We start from the raw sequence: 16,452 nt of genomic DNA, 5'->3' as shown, positions 1-16,452 counted from the left end.
CCTAATTTATCATTTTAATGACTAATGTGTTACATCTATTCAAAGTGCCTGATTCTCTCCCTGGGGCTTTAGGTCTCTGGAATCCCTCCTCCCTCTGGATGTGGGACAGGGAGCGCCTCAGCCTGCTCCCCACTGTCAGGGCAGCTCTCTCACAGGGTCCCCCACCGAGAGGACAGAACATGCCATGGGGATGAGAAAAAGCAATTGTCCAGTCCAGTGAGAACGATACCAGCTGCCGTTTATTAAGCACTTACAATGTGCCAGGCATAGCTCTAGGTCTCTATAGTTAATCTCATTTAATTTTCAAAACAGCTGTACATATGGTAGTGTTCTTTCCATTTTACAGATGTGGAAACTGAGACTGAAGCATGTTAACTAGTTACCACAGGTCTCCCTACTCTAAGAGTGAGAGCTGGGATTTGAACCCAGATCTCCCTGGCTCTAGAGCTGCCTTGTTTCCACCTTGCCACCCTGCTCGAAAAGGTCAGGTGTTTGTGTTATTGTCCAGATACCTAAGAATATTCAGGAACGAGAAGGAGTGTACTATTATTTGCACTGTCCTCCCCCTCAGAGAAAGGTGCCCTCCCCCCCGGACTCACTTCAAGAAACCCAGGACACAAAAATCCACACTTACAAAGTGGTCAACATTAGGAAGACGGTGATTTCTCTCTTTTCAAATGAATTCACAGTGTGATCTCCTCCACTACAGTTCTTTTTGGGGGGAAAAAAAAAAAGTCAGTTTTCAGGATTAGTTTTCCCAGAAGTTTTGGGACACATCTATTGCTCAGAGCAAGCCAAAGCCATAGGAGAGGGATGCTCAGCCTTGCAACTTTCATCTCACATGTCAGTGCAGGGAGGTGCTGTTACAAGGGTTTTTAGTGTCAGAATAACTAAACCATCTGTGAGTATGTCTCTGTAAAAATCCTGAGGTAACATGAGCTTTAATCATAGTCAAAGAAAACACCCTGCCAGGTTTCCTGTTAAAGGAAAACATCTGCTGTCTACAGCCCTAAAACTCTGAGTCACTTTTACCTGCCAACACCAAGGAGGTTTGGAAAAATAAATATGTGAGGCAGTGATACCATGGAGAAGGGACATCCCATGATTAAGTTCCTGAACCAAGGAGGCAGATGGAGTAGCCCCCCACTGCCCAGTTATGAGAGTGCCTGCTCTCGGCCTTCCATCATAGCTGTGTGTGGATTGGCCTGTTTGATCCAATGCAGCCAGACAGAGCGACAGACTGACCGAGCTGGAAGAGACCTGAAATACTGTCTCATTCAACCCCTTCATTTTACCCAGGAAAAGACAGGCACCAGAATGGAAGTGGCTTCCCAAGGTTTGATTCCATGCCCAGAGCTCTTCTCACTCCATGCTAACAGTTCTGCTGGACAACCCAAGGGGCTTGGCTTAAACTGGCCCTCTTGAGTCTTCAAGATCTTCTTGTGGCAGAAGCCTAAAGCCTCTACAAGTTCTTCGCACAATGAGATGCTGTGTGAGAGTCTCTTTGGAACTGACTAGTGGGCAGGAGGTCGTGTCTGCTTGGGGAGACAAGCATGGAAATGGATTATCAGCAGAACCTGGTGCACACTGCTTGGGGGTGTCGGTGGATTGCTGAGGAAGCATGGAATCAGTGGTAGAACTGGGCATTGAAGGCTCCCTTTCACCTTGCAAGAATATCATTATTGTGAGAATAAATGTTCAGCCTTCACCGTGTGGTGTCATCAGAGATACTCATCTCTGTACGTGTGTGGTCTGTGAGGGTGCCCTTCCAAGGATCTTTGCAGCTTGCTCCCGGGACTAATTGAGTTTTCAAAGAAGTGAGTGCCAGGCATGACTGCCCCCATGATGGAGGAGTAGAGTATCTGTGTCCACAGTGTCAATCCCACGACCTTCCAAGACCCTCGCATGCTCTCGGAGGAAATCTTAGTGTGCCTGTTGCTATGCAAGATAAATATTTTCCTGGACCAGAGGGTTCATCTGTCTTCCAGCTTAAATCCAATGTGCAGTGATATGGCAAATAAAGAGGAGGGACCATTTTGTTTTCCATGACATTTTGTCTCCAAGAAAAACCTTAGGGAGGCAGATTTGGGCAAACAACCAGAAAGGGCATATATTCAACCCTCTAGTACCTATAGCAGAAGAGAAAATTCTGGATCACCTGCTTTGGATAAATGTCAGCCTAAAATGATAGTTATAGATTTATTTAGTACCAAAGGGACCTTAGTAAGTAATAGGGGAATAGATAGTAATTCAGTTAACATTTAGGTGCCAGGCATCCTGTTGGTCACCAGGACGCAGAGGTAAGTCCGGACCCCACCCTGGGAAGAGCCCTGGTCTAGAAGCCGTGGTTTCCACCTGTTGCTCCCACCAATTTTCCTTGTGACCTTGGGCAACTTGAGGGACTCAAAAACTCACATGGAGGAAGCTGAACCAGGTGACCTCTAAGGCCTTCATAGTTCTTAATTCTGCATCTTCTTAGCCCAGTGACTCCTGCAACTCACATCAAGAAGCATGTTTTAAGGGTCCACCATGGGCAGCACTACACGAATCACTGGGAAAACAAAGATGAATAAGGAGCGGATCCTTTCCTCAAAGAGCTTGCATTTTGTGATAGAAATCATTGTTATCCCAATTTGACAGAGGAGAAAAATTAAATAAACACCTTGCCCAAAGTCACAGAGCTAGTTAAGTGACAGAGCTGGAATTCATGATTCCAAATCCAGGCCATGCCGGGGTCACAGGCTTAGCAGACAGCACCCTCACCGGGGCCACCAGGCCGTGCAGAGCCCTTTCCTCAACAGCACTCTGCCTCCCGGCCCTTGGGTTCCTTCCAGCCCTGCTGATAAGGTTTCCAGATCTAGCAAATGAAATTACAATGAATAGTTTTTAGTATAAATATGCCCCAAATGTGTCCCAAATGGAACATATTTATGCTAAAAAAATTATTCATTGTTTATCTGAAATGCAAATTTAACCGAGTCTTGTATTCTATCTGGCAACCCTACCTGCAGAAAACTTCATTCCTAAATGACCATACAAGGAAGTTCCTAAATGACCATCCAAGAAGAGGGCCATGAGCTGGGGGTCCAGGCCTGTTAATGCCCCTACATCTTCCTGGCAGACATCTCTGTATCTGAATCACTGACCAGGACACCGGACAGAATGAGGACTTCCTATTCCATGTATTGCCAAGACAGCTGTGGGGGTTCCATCTGCAAAAGTACCATGTTGGAGAAGCTGTTTCACGCCTGCCAAAGGAGCCCCAGCTGGCTGGAGAGGTGGACGCAGCACTTCCCCAGACTCCATTCTGGCTTTCGCCACTCTCAGCCTAGTGCTCGGGCCTGTAGCCTGGACCTTCCCAGCCGCAAGAGAACTCGTACACGAGGGTGAGACGCTGGCCCTCTGCTCCCGTGATCCCCACAGCGTCAAGCAATGGGACGTGAGACCCTGTCAAAGCAAGGCTCCGTCTCACCTTAGCCACTCTCTGGCTGTGTGGGCTTGGGCAGTCTATTTAAACTCTTGAATTCCAACATCCTCATCTGTAAAATAGGGAATAGAATATGTAAGACTATTAGAAGGATGAAAGAATTGAATTACATGAGGGCACTATACAAAAATAAGCTATTTTTTAGCATCAGCTCCATATAGGAGCCTTCTTTCCAATTTGTGTGTGTGTGTGTTTAAGACGTGAAGTACTTGAGACATAAAACATTTTATTATAAATGCAAAATATAAAGACTTTTAAAAATATAACTGCTTTTTAAAAGCTTTTTATCATTACTGTTATATCTCGACAGTACCACATTATAGTTGACCCTTGAGTTTTACTGTGAATATACTGAGATTTGAGGAAAATCCCAAAATTCTTCAGTACTACTGGAGACTATGACATGCTCCAGAAACACCATATGTCATGTTGAGGAATTCACTCTGTGCTGTCTGATAGCACCAGGGATTCAAATCTGTGAGTTAGCAACTTTATAAATTGTAACTCACAATGGACCCTCCTAGTCTCTCTAAGCATTGAAAAATTGCCCTTCCAGAGTATGTGTGTGTGTGTGTGTTTCAGATAGTAATTGTGATATCTGTGCAATTTTGTATCCTGCTTTTTTCACTTAAAATAACCCCATTCACGTTTGTCCAGGTGGGTGCATAATCTTAAAAAAAAAACACGATTTTAATGGCTGTCTAACTAACCATTAAGTTGTTATACTATCATTTAATTTATCATTCCCCCTGCTGGATGTTTGCTGCCTCTAAGTGGTTTGTAGGCAATCACTTTGAAGGTGGCACACAGACGTGCAGGCACCTTAGGTGTCCTACTCTCATCCTTTAGCATGTACACACACACACACACACACACACACACACACACACACACAACCAGGGAAGAATCCTAAGCAATTTCAAGAATGTACAATCCAGGTGAGGAAGTAAGAAAAGGTTAGGACCCACCTTCTTTGTAAATGTAGACATGTGGTACCTTGAAGAAAGTGCTAAACTCATCTCAGACTGATTATGTGGACCCAGGTGAGCAAGGAGCGTTTGGAAAAGCAAATATTTCCTGTTCCTTTCTGTCTCCTACACCCCCACCAACCACCTCCTACAGTGATATCAAGGCAGAATGGATCTAGAGTGTATTTTAAAAGAGGTGTAAAAGAACAACCTAAGCTACGAATAAGACATAGTGGTTAACATTATGGATTCTGGAGCCAGATGGCCTGAATTTTAATTCTGGCTCTAGCACTTACCAGCCCTTGACTATGGGCAGGTTGCTTACTTCGCAGCATCTTGTTTCCTCATTTGTAAAAGTGAGAGAAAATAATAGAATCTACCTTTATGTCAGCTCAGGTCCTCCTAGGAGCAGACACGCAAGAGGTTTATTGGGGGAAACACTTGTGAAGGATAAATAGGGAGAACAGGAATAGTTGGGGGCTGGTGGGAACTTCAGACCACAATATAGGTCTAACACCCATGAAAGGAGAGAAGGAAGGAAAGACAACTGAGTAGAAAGCTCTGATGGCAAATCAGCCCTGGGAAAGTCTCCAATGGGAAGTCCCCAAGCAAAGATTACCTGAGAGGAGTCTCCTTTGGGCACGAATGGCCTCCCCTAGCACCCTCTGCCATACTTATAGCCCAGGAAGACCACAGTCCATGGAAATGTGACAGCTGGAGATTGCTCACCACCTACCCTCCCCTTCGCAGGTCCTCCTAAGGGAGTTCTGAGCTGCCCACCTCCACAGTGGCCTCAACCTCACAGGGCTGATTAAAGCACTTAGAAAGTCCCTGGCAGTTAGGAAGCACTATGAAAGTGAAAGCTACTACCATTATTTTATAGCATATATTAGAATTCACAGAGCTTTTTCACATATATTATTTCATTTAATCATCACATTCACCCTGTAAAGCTGCATTATACCCCTGTTTGACTGATGAGAAGGTTCTGAGAGGTCATGTGATTTAGCCAGGGTCACACAGCTAGTCATGGTGGAGGCGAGACTTGACTCTTTAAGCCCCTGGAGGGGTGTCCTTACCTTTGCATCCTATAAAACAGTTCACATAGAGATGAAGATAATACAAAACCTTGTCTGCAAGGAGCTCAAATGTTAGTAGTGAGTCAGACACAAAAATAGATAATTCTTTGAGACCCTGAGATGTGGAATTACTCTGTTTCCCAACATGTCATGTACTTTTTCCTTCTTCTCCCTCCAGCCCCCAAGCTTTCTTTGTGCTGACAACTCAGCCTGGAGTGCCCAGCCCACCTTTACACCTGTCAAAGTCTGCCCATCTTTTAATGCTTAACCATTTCCTTCATGACACAATCCCCATCTGCCCCACAACGGGAATAACTTCATTCCTTCTTGTGCTTCCACGTGCCACCCTTTGTTCCCAGAGCAATGACACGCTGCCCTGTAGTGGAGTTAGATGTTTACCCACATCTGCCATCCACAATGGATTGGGAGCACCTTGAAGGCTACAACTGTTTTTACTTATCTACGAATTTCCTGCTGGGCCCAGTGTCAGTAGTAGTAGGTGATCAGTAAATGAATCACGTATGATTAAGTCCCTGATTCTGTGTAGTAGTGTTTGGGGTGGGTATAGAAGAGGTGGGGTGGTCATTCAGACCAAGGCAGATGCAGAGAATGGCAAACAGCATGTGACACCTGTGATGGAAGGAGCTGCAGGAGGTGGAGTGGGTGGGGTGGGGTGGGGGTGTCACCTAACAGACTAGGCATTAGGATGGGTGGATTTCGTGAACTAAAATTTCTGGTTGAATCATTCTATCCTTGTATTCCCAGGGCCTAGCACAATGCCAGGCACTTAATAGGTATTAGTAAGATTTCATTGACTTAATTAATTAATTAATACATTAATTAAATGTTTTCTAATTTAAGTCCAGATCAGTGGCTTTGGACAAGAACTAACACTTCAATCCAGATGCCACCTAAAGTCCACTACAGTGGTTCTCAACCAGGGGCAGTTTTGCTCCACAGGGAACATTTGGCAATGCTTGGAGACAGTTTTGATTGTCACGACTCGGGATGCTACTGGCATCTAGTGGGTTGAAGCTAAGGTTGCTGCTAAACATCCTACAATGTACAGGATAATCCCTCACATTAAAAAATTATCTGGGCCAAAATGGCAGTAATGCTGCTGTTGAGAAACCCTGAAATAAACCGAGAGCCTGCAGCCAGGATTGGAAGGCTGCATCTGAGAGCTTAGCTGGTTCAAAGCACCCTTAGTTCCTATACTGGTGAACCCTTGGGAGTTCATACTCAGACAAGTGGCTTAGCCTCCAGAACATTCAGAAATGATATCTGGGACCCAGCCAACTTCCTACTCTCTCCTCCCCTCCCACCCCCTTGGGCTTCCTGCAAAACCGGGACACTTGAAGAAACTGTGCTGAAAGATGCTGGAAAAAAAAGCCTGCAACACTGGAGAGCAGGCTCAGTAAATGGATGTCATCTGTTCTAGGAGCTGCTTAGAGATCCTCTGTACATCGGCCTGAAACACCAGCGTGTGCGTGGGAAGGAGTATGACGATCTGCTGGACGAGTTCATGCAGGCTGTGACAGACAAGTAAGTGGGTCAGTCTGTTCCTTTTGAAAGAGAACTCTTAGATGATCGTATAACTGAAGTCAACACTGGTTTTGACAGATACAAAGGCAAGAGGCAGTAAATGCATGCTTTTCAGAGTGGTCTGAAAATTCAAACTCAAACCTATATAAGTGGAAGACTCAAAACCAAAGATTCTCTAGGAGAATCTTTGGGGGCAGAGAAGGGAAGGGAGAGGGTTGATGGCTGAGAGGTCTAAAATCTAGAGATAGTTAAGTAGCTGCCGTAACCAGGAAGAAAACCCCCTTGGCCTGAGCTATTCTGGGTTCTTGGCATGAATAGGGATGCTGCAAGGTGGAGGAAAGTGTGCTCTTCTGACAAAATGACTTTGGAAGGCAGCTTGCCACATTAGTCGTCATTTTCCACCTCTATGTAAAAACCAGGCAGTGTTAATGAGCCGCCATAGCAGGCCACACAGGCTCTGGGCCCACAAGATTTATGAGGTGTCATCTCTGCACTGGGGTGCACAATATTGGCTGCTTCCACCCCCTCTCCTGCCCTGTGTGTCCCATCATGTGTGCCTGGCATGCTGCTGGGATGGAGTCCTAGTAACAGCCCCCCACCCCTGCTCCCCCACAGTTAATCTGAGTTTCAAGCCAATCTGCGAGTTTCAGCAGCTCTGTGGGCCTCTGCAGGCTGAGCAGTTTCTTTTCTCACTTGAAAGCCTCAAGCCCTTCTTGCTGTCACAGGAGTACCTCTTGCAGGTTATGGCAGAGCTGACCTTCCATTCTTTGGCAGAGTTCTCCCTTGCCTGAGCTCAGTCACTCAAACCTGAGCAGTGGGCTAGAGGGAGAAGCTGCTTTAGCCACAGAAACCCATGAAGTCCATGAAGTTTCATTTGAGTGGGTTTGGAGGTGGGCAAACTGGGTTTGACTCCTGACCTCACCACTTTCCAGGTTTGTGACCTTGGATAGCATACGACACTTTTCTGAGTCCGAGTTTCTTTGTTTGAGGATAAGAAAAGAGGATTGAGTTGTGTTTTATTTTTTGTTCTTGTTTTCAAAATGAGAGAAAATATTGCTGTGTTTTTAGGCTGATAAAAATGACCCTGTATAAAAGGTTAAATTAATAATGGAGTGGGGGGGGGGGTGCAAAAGACCTTGACTAAGTGAGGGGCAAGGATCCAGTGCACACCTGGAGAGCTTAGTCTTGGGTGGGAGCACAAAAGATTATCCATGGTGACAGAGGGAAGGCAGAGAACTGGGCACGATGCAGCTATGTGGGGAGATGTGGTGGTGGCAGTGTGTAGGAATCCCTTCTGGTTGAAGATGGTCATCAGCTAAGAAGGAGGATGGAGGAGGAGGTGATGGAGATTTAAGGATGGAGGCAGTGATGACCTAGTTATCTAGAATGGTGGGAGGATGACCAGACTAGGGAACTAGAGTTTGGTTGCTAGGCAGTACTGAGGACCCACTTGAGGTTACTTGAGACTACTTAACCTAATCTCTAGCCAGTTTCATCTGTTTAGGTGCAGGACAAGAAGAGGCAGAGAGTGGTATTTAATCGGGGTTGAGACTTTGCCAGGCAAGCATGACAAAGGGAGAGAGAAAGTTGAGAATTATCCAATGGAGTGATTATAATGATATGTCATGAAATCTAGGCTAGATAAGAAGGAAAATGAAGATGTGGTGGAGGGGAGGAGTAAGAGACATGAAAAGATGGTGGGATCAATGGGTGTACGTCTTGGTGAGGTATAAGAATTGTTGAGTTAGGTACTAGATGGATGAGCTGGAAAGAAAGGAAATGGTGCTCAGCAGGAGTGCCAGAAGCTGAGATTATGGAGTAAGTGCTGCTGCTAGGACGTGACCACCAAAGAAGCCAAATCAAGGGTCAGCTGTATTAATAGAAGCATAGCATCTATAACAAGGGAGGTGAATGTCCCACTTCATTCCCCTCTCAGATCATCCTGAATACCACATTCAATTCTGGACAGGATACTTGGAGAGTCATAAATTACCTAACACAACTTAGGAGGATAATAACCATGAAAAGGAAGGGAGTCAAAGAATTAGTCTGGTGAATAGAAGATTCAGAGACTATCCTGTCAGTGTCAGGAACATGGTACTAACTCCAGATATCTGAAAGCTCTTCTTTCAGAAGAGGATTGGACTTGTTTCCATGTATCCACATGGAGAAGAACCAGTTGGTGAAATGCCGAAGGAGGCCGTTTTCAGGTTGAAGTGAATCAGAGCTGTCCACAATGCACTGATCTCCCTGTGAGAATGAGTTCCCTTTCACAGAAGGAGTTCAAGAATAGGTTGTGAAGCCTATTAGTGGTGATATTACAGGAGGGAATTCAAGCATCAGATGCTCTACAAGATGCCTTCCCACCCTGATATTCTATCCTGACCTCATAAGAACCCTTTGTGGCTGGCAGGAAAGATATTATTATTTTCGTTTTATGGAAGAGTAAACTGAGGCGCTGAGATGTCAAGGGACCTGTTCTGGGTCACCCAGTATCTGGCAAGGCTGTGACTTGAACCCAGGTCTGCTGGCTGAGTTCAGGCTGCTGTCTACAGTGTTGAGCTACCTCTGCATGAAAAGAGAAGGTGATGAAATTGGCTCTGAGAACCTATTTTTTGCTTCCTGTTTCCAGGGCTCACTGCTTATCTACTAAGTCAGTAGTCATCCCATGATTCCCCACAGAGAAGTCTTGCTATTCAGGTGAGAAGGTTAAATAAACGAGGCTCTAAGAGGCTCTTCAAATTATCATCAAAATCAGTTCACAGCTTCACAGGCACACGGGCAGTCCAGGGGTGAACCCTTGGAGGGGTGTGCATCAGCCAAGAGGAATGTGTTCTTAGGCAGAAAAGGTGATGTATTGACAGTTGGCTGTTTTGACTTATGAATAAGTTAAAGCAGATGTTCCTTGTGGATACTTAGTTTGGGAAGGGACTGGTATCCCCAGGCCGATGCTCTTGGGAATGTAGTAGCCCCAATATGGAATGCCCACACCTGGGGGTGAGTCAGAAGCCCTGAAGCCAAACACAGCGTATTTTCAGAAAGAACTTTTGAAAAAGTTGACTACTGCCTTCAATGTCCTTGTCTCTTTCCAAACATCCGGCTAATAAAAAGCTCCACCTTCTTGCCCCTACCCATTATTCAGGGAGTGATTAAGATTTTTTGGCCTGAAAAACATTCACATGGCTGCATTCCTGGAGCTTTGCCACAGGGGATGACCCATCAGCAGAAGGATTCTCCATGTAAGTTGTGAACCACAGCAACAGATAACTGGGAGTGTCCTCCTCAAAGGTGACACAAAGACTGATTTTCCAGGGGTCACTCCGATGTTCCATGGCAAAGACATTCCATTCTTTCTGCTGTTTCCCAGCCATTCAGAGGAACCAGGAGCTTTGCACCTGAGCACTACATTCTAGTCTGACAAGTTTTCCCCAATGGTTTCCTCCAACATTTTTCATTTCTGTTATTTACAGTAGAAGGGGTAGGAATCATCTGTTTTAAGTTTGCACCTGGAGCCCTAGTTCTGTCTGATATTTAGCCTGGATTAGACAGAATTTTGATGCCAATAGCAGCTTCAGTGTTTAAACAGACCAGGAAAGAAAGCCCCCTTTTTCTCCAGCTCCTCAAACTCTAGATGTAGAGATTCCTAAGTTGCTAAGACAAAAAAGGAGGGAAATAGTAAAGAAAACTGACTTTAACAAAGAAAAGGTCATCTGTTTTCCAGCTCCAGAAAATTTCTTTCCTTCTGAGTCTCTCCAACTTTCTATCTCTGGTTTTCAATTTATCTTTATCTTTCTCTGTCCTTCTCTGTTCCTATGTTCCTATGTCTGTCCATCTCTCTCTCTCTCTCTCCCTCCCTCTCTCTCTCTCTCTGACACACCCACACACACACCTAGACTTGTATGATACCTGAGGCTCACTCCATGGTGGAAATCCCTCTTTCCCTATTAGCCGTCTTTGTAGAATGTTTGTTGTGAGCATGTTCCCTTCCTGAGCCCCTCCGTGTGCTGTGTCACTCCACAAATGGGATTCCCCCCATTCCATCTCCCCTTGGTTCCTCTTATGTTTGGAGGATGTCTCTAAGATGACAGCTAGGAGAGACAGGGCAAAAAAACACCCCCATGAAAAATACTAGATAAAAGCCAGAAAGTGACCCAGAACACCAGTTCCAGCGATGCACCAGCTGGGCAAGGTCTGCTGAATCCACAGGGACCGTGCACTTGGTGAAACTGGGAGTCTGCATTCTGAAACGAGTGAGTAAGCCTGCTGAATATCCAGTAGCCACACTGCGGTGTGGGGAAACCATGGGCTGGTGTTTGGAGGTGGACTGGTTCTTTTTTAAAAAACCCAAAAGCAGCTGCAGACATGGTAGTGAGAACCACACAGTGAAGTGTGGCAGGAACAGGCTGTGGGTACGCCTTAATATCTGGCGTGGAAGATAGCCTTTCGCACACCCACTGCTAATTGTCTCGGAGCCAGGAGCCAAAAGGGGAAAATAACCACACCCCTTGCAGCCATCTTCCTGGTGGGCTGGGAACGCTCCTGCCTGGTGCTGGTGCCACAGCCAGAGCCATGCCAAAAAAAAAAAAAAAAAACAAAAAAAAACAGTGTGACAGGAAGTGTTTCCTCCAGCATCACGCACACACGCCGCAATATCGGGCATGGACAGTAGCCTTTCACGCACCCACAGCTAATTGTCCTGGAGCTGGAAAGGTGGAGCTGTGCGAAAAGGGGGAAATTAACAGGTCCCATACAGCCATCCTTACAGCAGGCTGGGAACGCCCCTACATGGCCCGGCAGCCCCAAACTTCCCTTGAGGGATGGCGTGCACTTGTGACGTAGCACAACCTTCCCTCAGCACAGGCCCCAGAAGGGCACAGCTTGGAAGAAGGACCCATTCGGAAATCCCAGGGACCATATGCCAATACAAAAGACTTGTGGGTCAGTGGCAGAGACAATCTGTGGTGAGACTGAAATGAAGGTTTAGACTCTTGCAACAGCCTTAAATCTCCAGGAACACCTGGGAGGTTTGATTGTTAAAGCTGCCCTCCCTCCCTAACTGCTCAGACACATGCCCTACATTCAGGGTGGACAGCACCAACAGCACACCCAAACTTGGTGCACCAATTGGACCCCACAAGAGTCAGACCCCACAAACCACAAAGACAAAGTTGGGGAGAACTGGCTTGAGGGGAATAGGTGACTCATGGATGCCATCTGCTGGTTAGTTAGAGAAACTGTACACCACCAAGCTGTAGATCTGACAAATTAGAGATTAGACCTTAAATAATCCTACATATCCTAAAAGAACCCTATCAAGTAAAGCAAAGACTAAGAAGCCAAAAACAACAGTAAATTTTAAAGCATATGAAAAAAACATAATATGGATAACCCAAGCCCAAACACCCAAATCTAAAGATCAGAGGAGACACAGTCCTTGGAGCAATTAATCAGAGAACTAAAGACAAACAACGAGAGCATGGCACAGGATATAAAGGATATGAAGAAGAGCATGGCACAGGATATAAAGGACATGAAGAAGACCCTAGAAGAGCATAAAGAAGAAATTGCAAGAGTAAATAAAAAAATAGATGATCTTATGGAAATAAAAGAAACTGTTGACCAAATTAAAAAGATTCTGGATATTCGTAGTACAAAACTAGAGGAAGCTGGACAACGAATCAGTGACCTCAAGGACCACAGAATGGAAAATGAAAGAACAAAAGAAAGAATGGGGAAAAAATTTTAAAAATTGAAATGGACCTCAGGGATATGACAGATAAAATAAAATGTCCAAATATAAGACTCATTCCAGAAGGGGAAGAGAAGGGTAAAGGTCTAGAAAGAGTATTCAAAGAAATTGTTGGAGAAAACGTCCCAAACCTTCTACACAATATAAATACACAAAGCATAAATGCCCAGGAAACTCCAAATAGAATAAATCCAAATAAACCCACTCCAAGACATATTCTGATCAGATTGTCAAATATTGAAGAGAAGGAGCAAGTTCTGAAAGCAGCAAGAGAAAAGAAATTCACCACATACAAAGGAAACAACATAAGACTAAGTAGTGACTACTCAGTGGCCACCATGGAGGCAAAAAGGCAGTGGCATGACATATTTAAAATTCTGAGAGAGAAAAATTTCCAACCAAGAATACTTTATCCAGCAAAACTCTCCTTCAGATTTGAGGGAGAGCTTCAATTTTTCACAGACAAACAAATGCTGAGAGATTTTGCTAATAAAAGACCTGCCCTACTGGAGATACTAAAGGGAGCCCTACAGACAGAGAAACAAAGAAAGAAGAGAGAGATACGGAGAAAGGTTCAGTACTAAAGAGATTCAATATTGGCTCATTAAAGGACAATAAGAGAGAGAGGAGAAAAAATGTATCTGACAAACATAAACCAAAGGATAGGATGGCTGATTCAAGAAATGCCTTCACAGTAATGACGTTGAATGTAAATGGATTAAACTCCCCAATTAGAAGATATAGATTGGCAGAATGGATCCAAAAATATGAACCATCAGTATGTTGCATATAAGAGACTCATCTTAGACACAGGGACACAAAGAAATTGAAAGTGAATGGATGGAAAAAATATTTCATGCAAGCTACAGCCAAAAGAAAGCAGGAGTAGCAATATTAATCTCAGATAAAATAGACTTTAAATGCCAGGATGTTATGAGAGACAAAGAAAGCCACTACATACTAACAAAAGAGGCAATTCAACAAGAAGAAATAACAATCATAAATGTCTATGCACCCAATCAAGGTGCCACAAAATACATGAGAGAAACACTGGCAAAACTAAAGGAAGCAATGGATGTTTCCACAATAATTGTGGGACATTTCAACACATCACTCTCTCCTATAGATAGATCAACCAGACAGAAGACCAATAAGGAAATTGAAAACCTAAATAATCAGTTAAATGAATTTGATTTAACAGACATATATGGAACATTACATCCCAAATCACCAGGATACACATTCTTCTCTAGTGATCATGGAACTTTCTCCAGAATAGATCATATGCTGGGACATAAAACAAGTCTCAATAAATTTAAGAAAATTGAAATTATTCAAAGCACATTCTCTGACCACAATGGAATACAATTAGAAGTCAATAACCATCAGAGACTTAGAAAATTCACAAACACCTGGAGGTTAAACAACACACTCCTAAAATAAATGTTTTATAATGTAGAATGTAGGGGAACTAGCGATAGAGAGCAATTAATGAAGGGGGAATGATAACCCAATAAGAACAAATAAGCTATCGTGGGTAAATTTAACATTCTGGGAATGCCCAGGAATGACTATGGTTTGTTAATTTCTGATGGGTATGGTAGGAACAAGTTCACAAAAATGTTGCTATATTCGGTTATTTTCTTGGGGTAAAGTAGGAATATGTTGGACTCCCTTGTTATGGTTTGTTTGAAATTTTTTTTATTGTATTTTTTTAGTTTTTTTTTTTTTTGGTAAGTTGACTTAAAAAAAAGAGTTAATTAAAAAAAAATGAAAAAAATATGCAGAGCTCCCTTGAGGAGCTGATGGAGAATGCAGGGGTGTTGGGCTCCCACCTTGATGGTTGCTGATGTGTTCACAGACATAGGGTACTGGTGGTTTGATGGGCTGAGCCCTCTACCACAGGACTTGGCCTTGGGAAGACTGTTGATGCAAAGGAGAGGCTAGGCCTGCCTATAATTGTGCCTAAGAGCCTCCTCCCGAATGCCTCTTTGTTGCTCAGATGTGGCCCTCTCTCTCTAGCTAAGACAACTTGGCAGGTGAAATCACTGCTCTCCCCGCTAAGTGGGATCTGACACCCAGGGGAGTGAATACCTCTTTCAACGTGAATTATGACTCCCCGGGAGGAATCTAGACCCAGCATCATGGGATGGAGAACATCTTCTTGACCAAAAGGGGGATCTGAAAGGAAATGAAATAAGCTTCAGTGGCAGAGAGATTCCAAAAGGAGCCGAGAGGTCACTCTGGTGGGCACTCTTAGGCACAATATAGACAACCCTTTTTAGGTTCTAATGAATTGGAATACCTAGCAGTAAATACCTGAAACTATCAAACTACAATCCAGAACCCATGAATCTTGAAGACGATTGTATAAAAATGTAGCTTATGAGGGGTGACAATGTGATTGGGAAAGCCATATGGACCACACTCCCCTTTGTCTCATTTATGGATGGATGAGTAGAAAAATGGGGGAAGAAAAAAAAGTACCCAGTGTTCTTTTTTACTTTAATTGTTCTTTTTCACTTTAATTTTTATTCTTGTTATTTTTGTGTGTGTGGTAATGAAAATGTCAAAAATTAATTTTGGTATGCTACGTAATGGTATGGTAAACAATTGAATGTATGCTTTGTTTTGTATGACTGCATTGTATGTGAATATATCACAATAAATGAATTTTAAAAAAGATAACATGTAGATGTTTATAATGAATAAATGAACTATCCCCATAAAATGCTTAACATTATTCTTGGATAATAATAAACATTTATAATATTTCCTATCATTATTATTAGTGTTAAAATTTAGGTAATTTCCAAAGCCACGTTCCCTTAGGCAGTGCTTTAGTGGAGCCCACATTCATACAGTCACACTTGAGTTAATATATCCATTACTGTCTCCCACAGTCCCCCAACCATCCCTCCCCTTCATTCCAATATTACCTCCTCTCTTTTCCCCAGTTCTTCTTTTCCAATGCTAATTATTAAGGAGAAAAAAAAACAGCCTTGGAAGCATTGGGTGTGATCCGTCTCCATTTAAGATTCCTAGTATATGCAATTAGGAAATGCTTGGTCTTCACCACCCATTGCTAATCAGTTTAACTCTGTCCCTTCCCTGAGTGGAGATGCTTTGTGTATATTAGTGTGTGCACACGGGGACGTAGTCTCATAGTTTCTGCGGTTGTTTCAGCTGTGTATTCCAGACCCAGCCCTCTGAGAGCATTGTCCCCTTGCATAACCAAATATTCTTCGATTGACACATTTCTCAATTCAGAAATGAGAACAAAAGCTTGCCCAGGACAGAAAGTTACTAGATTGCCCTGAAAGCAACCCACTGATACAGACTGAATTATTAAGAGGCTGCACATTTAGCACCTTGTACTTTCCTCTTGGAGCTAAAATGATTTCACCTCCAATCACTCTCTCCCTTGTTCCCTCATCTCCAGTTATTCTGGCCTTCTTGCTGCTCCTTAAACTTGTCATTTCTGTTACAGCCCCCAAACATTCACACTTGTCCCAGACTTGAATGTCCTTCCATTTTCCTGCATCTCCTTCTCATCCTTCAGAACATACTAGATAAACACATTTTAAAAATGATCAGTTCAGCGTGTGCAGTGAGATAAAGGAA

The 16,452-nt window shown here is 43.7% G+C and overlaps 1 protein-coding gene across 2 annotated transcripts in view; it reads left to right on the top strand.

Annotated features, from left to right (window-relative positions):
- Positions 1-16,452, top strand: part of ME3 (malic enzyme 3) — a 199,913-nt gene that overhangs the window by 138,383 nt on the left and 45,078 nt on the right. For both annotated transcript variants that reach the window (XM_037840991.1, XM_037840992.1), the window contains exon 7: positions 6,976-7,079. In XM_037840991.1, the coding sequence (XP_037696919.1) occupies positions 6,976-7,079 (104 nt within the window). The remainder of the gene's footprint in view (positions 1-6,975; positions 7,080-16,452) is intronic.

Source organism: Choloepus didactylus, chromosome 6 (assembly GCF_015220235.1).
Source record: "Choloepus didactylus isolate mChoDid1 chromosome 6, mChoDid1.pri, whole genome shotgun sequence".
NCBI classification, from domain to species: domain Eukaryota; kingdom Metazoa; phylum Chordata; class Mammalia; order Pilosa; family Megalonychidae; genus Choloepus; species Choloepus didactylus.
Note: the sequence above shows the minus strand (reverse complement) of the source record. Positions and strands in the feature narration are given on the sequence as shown.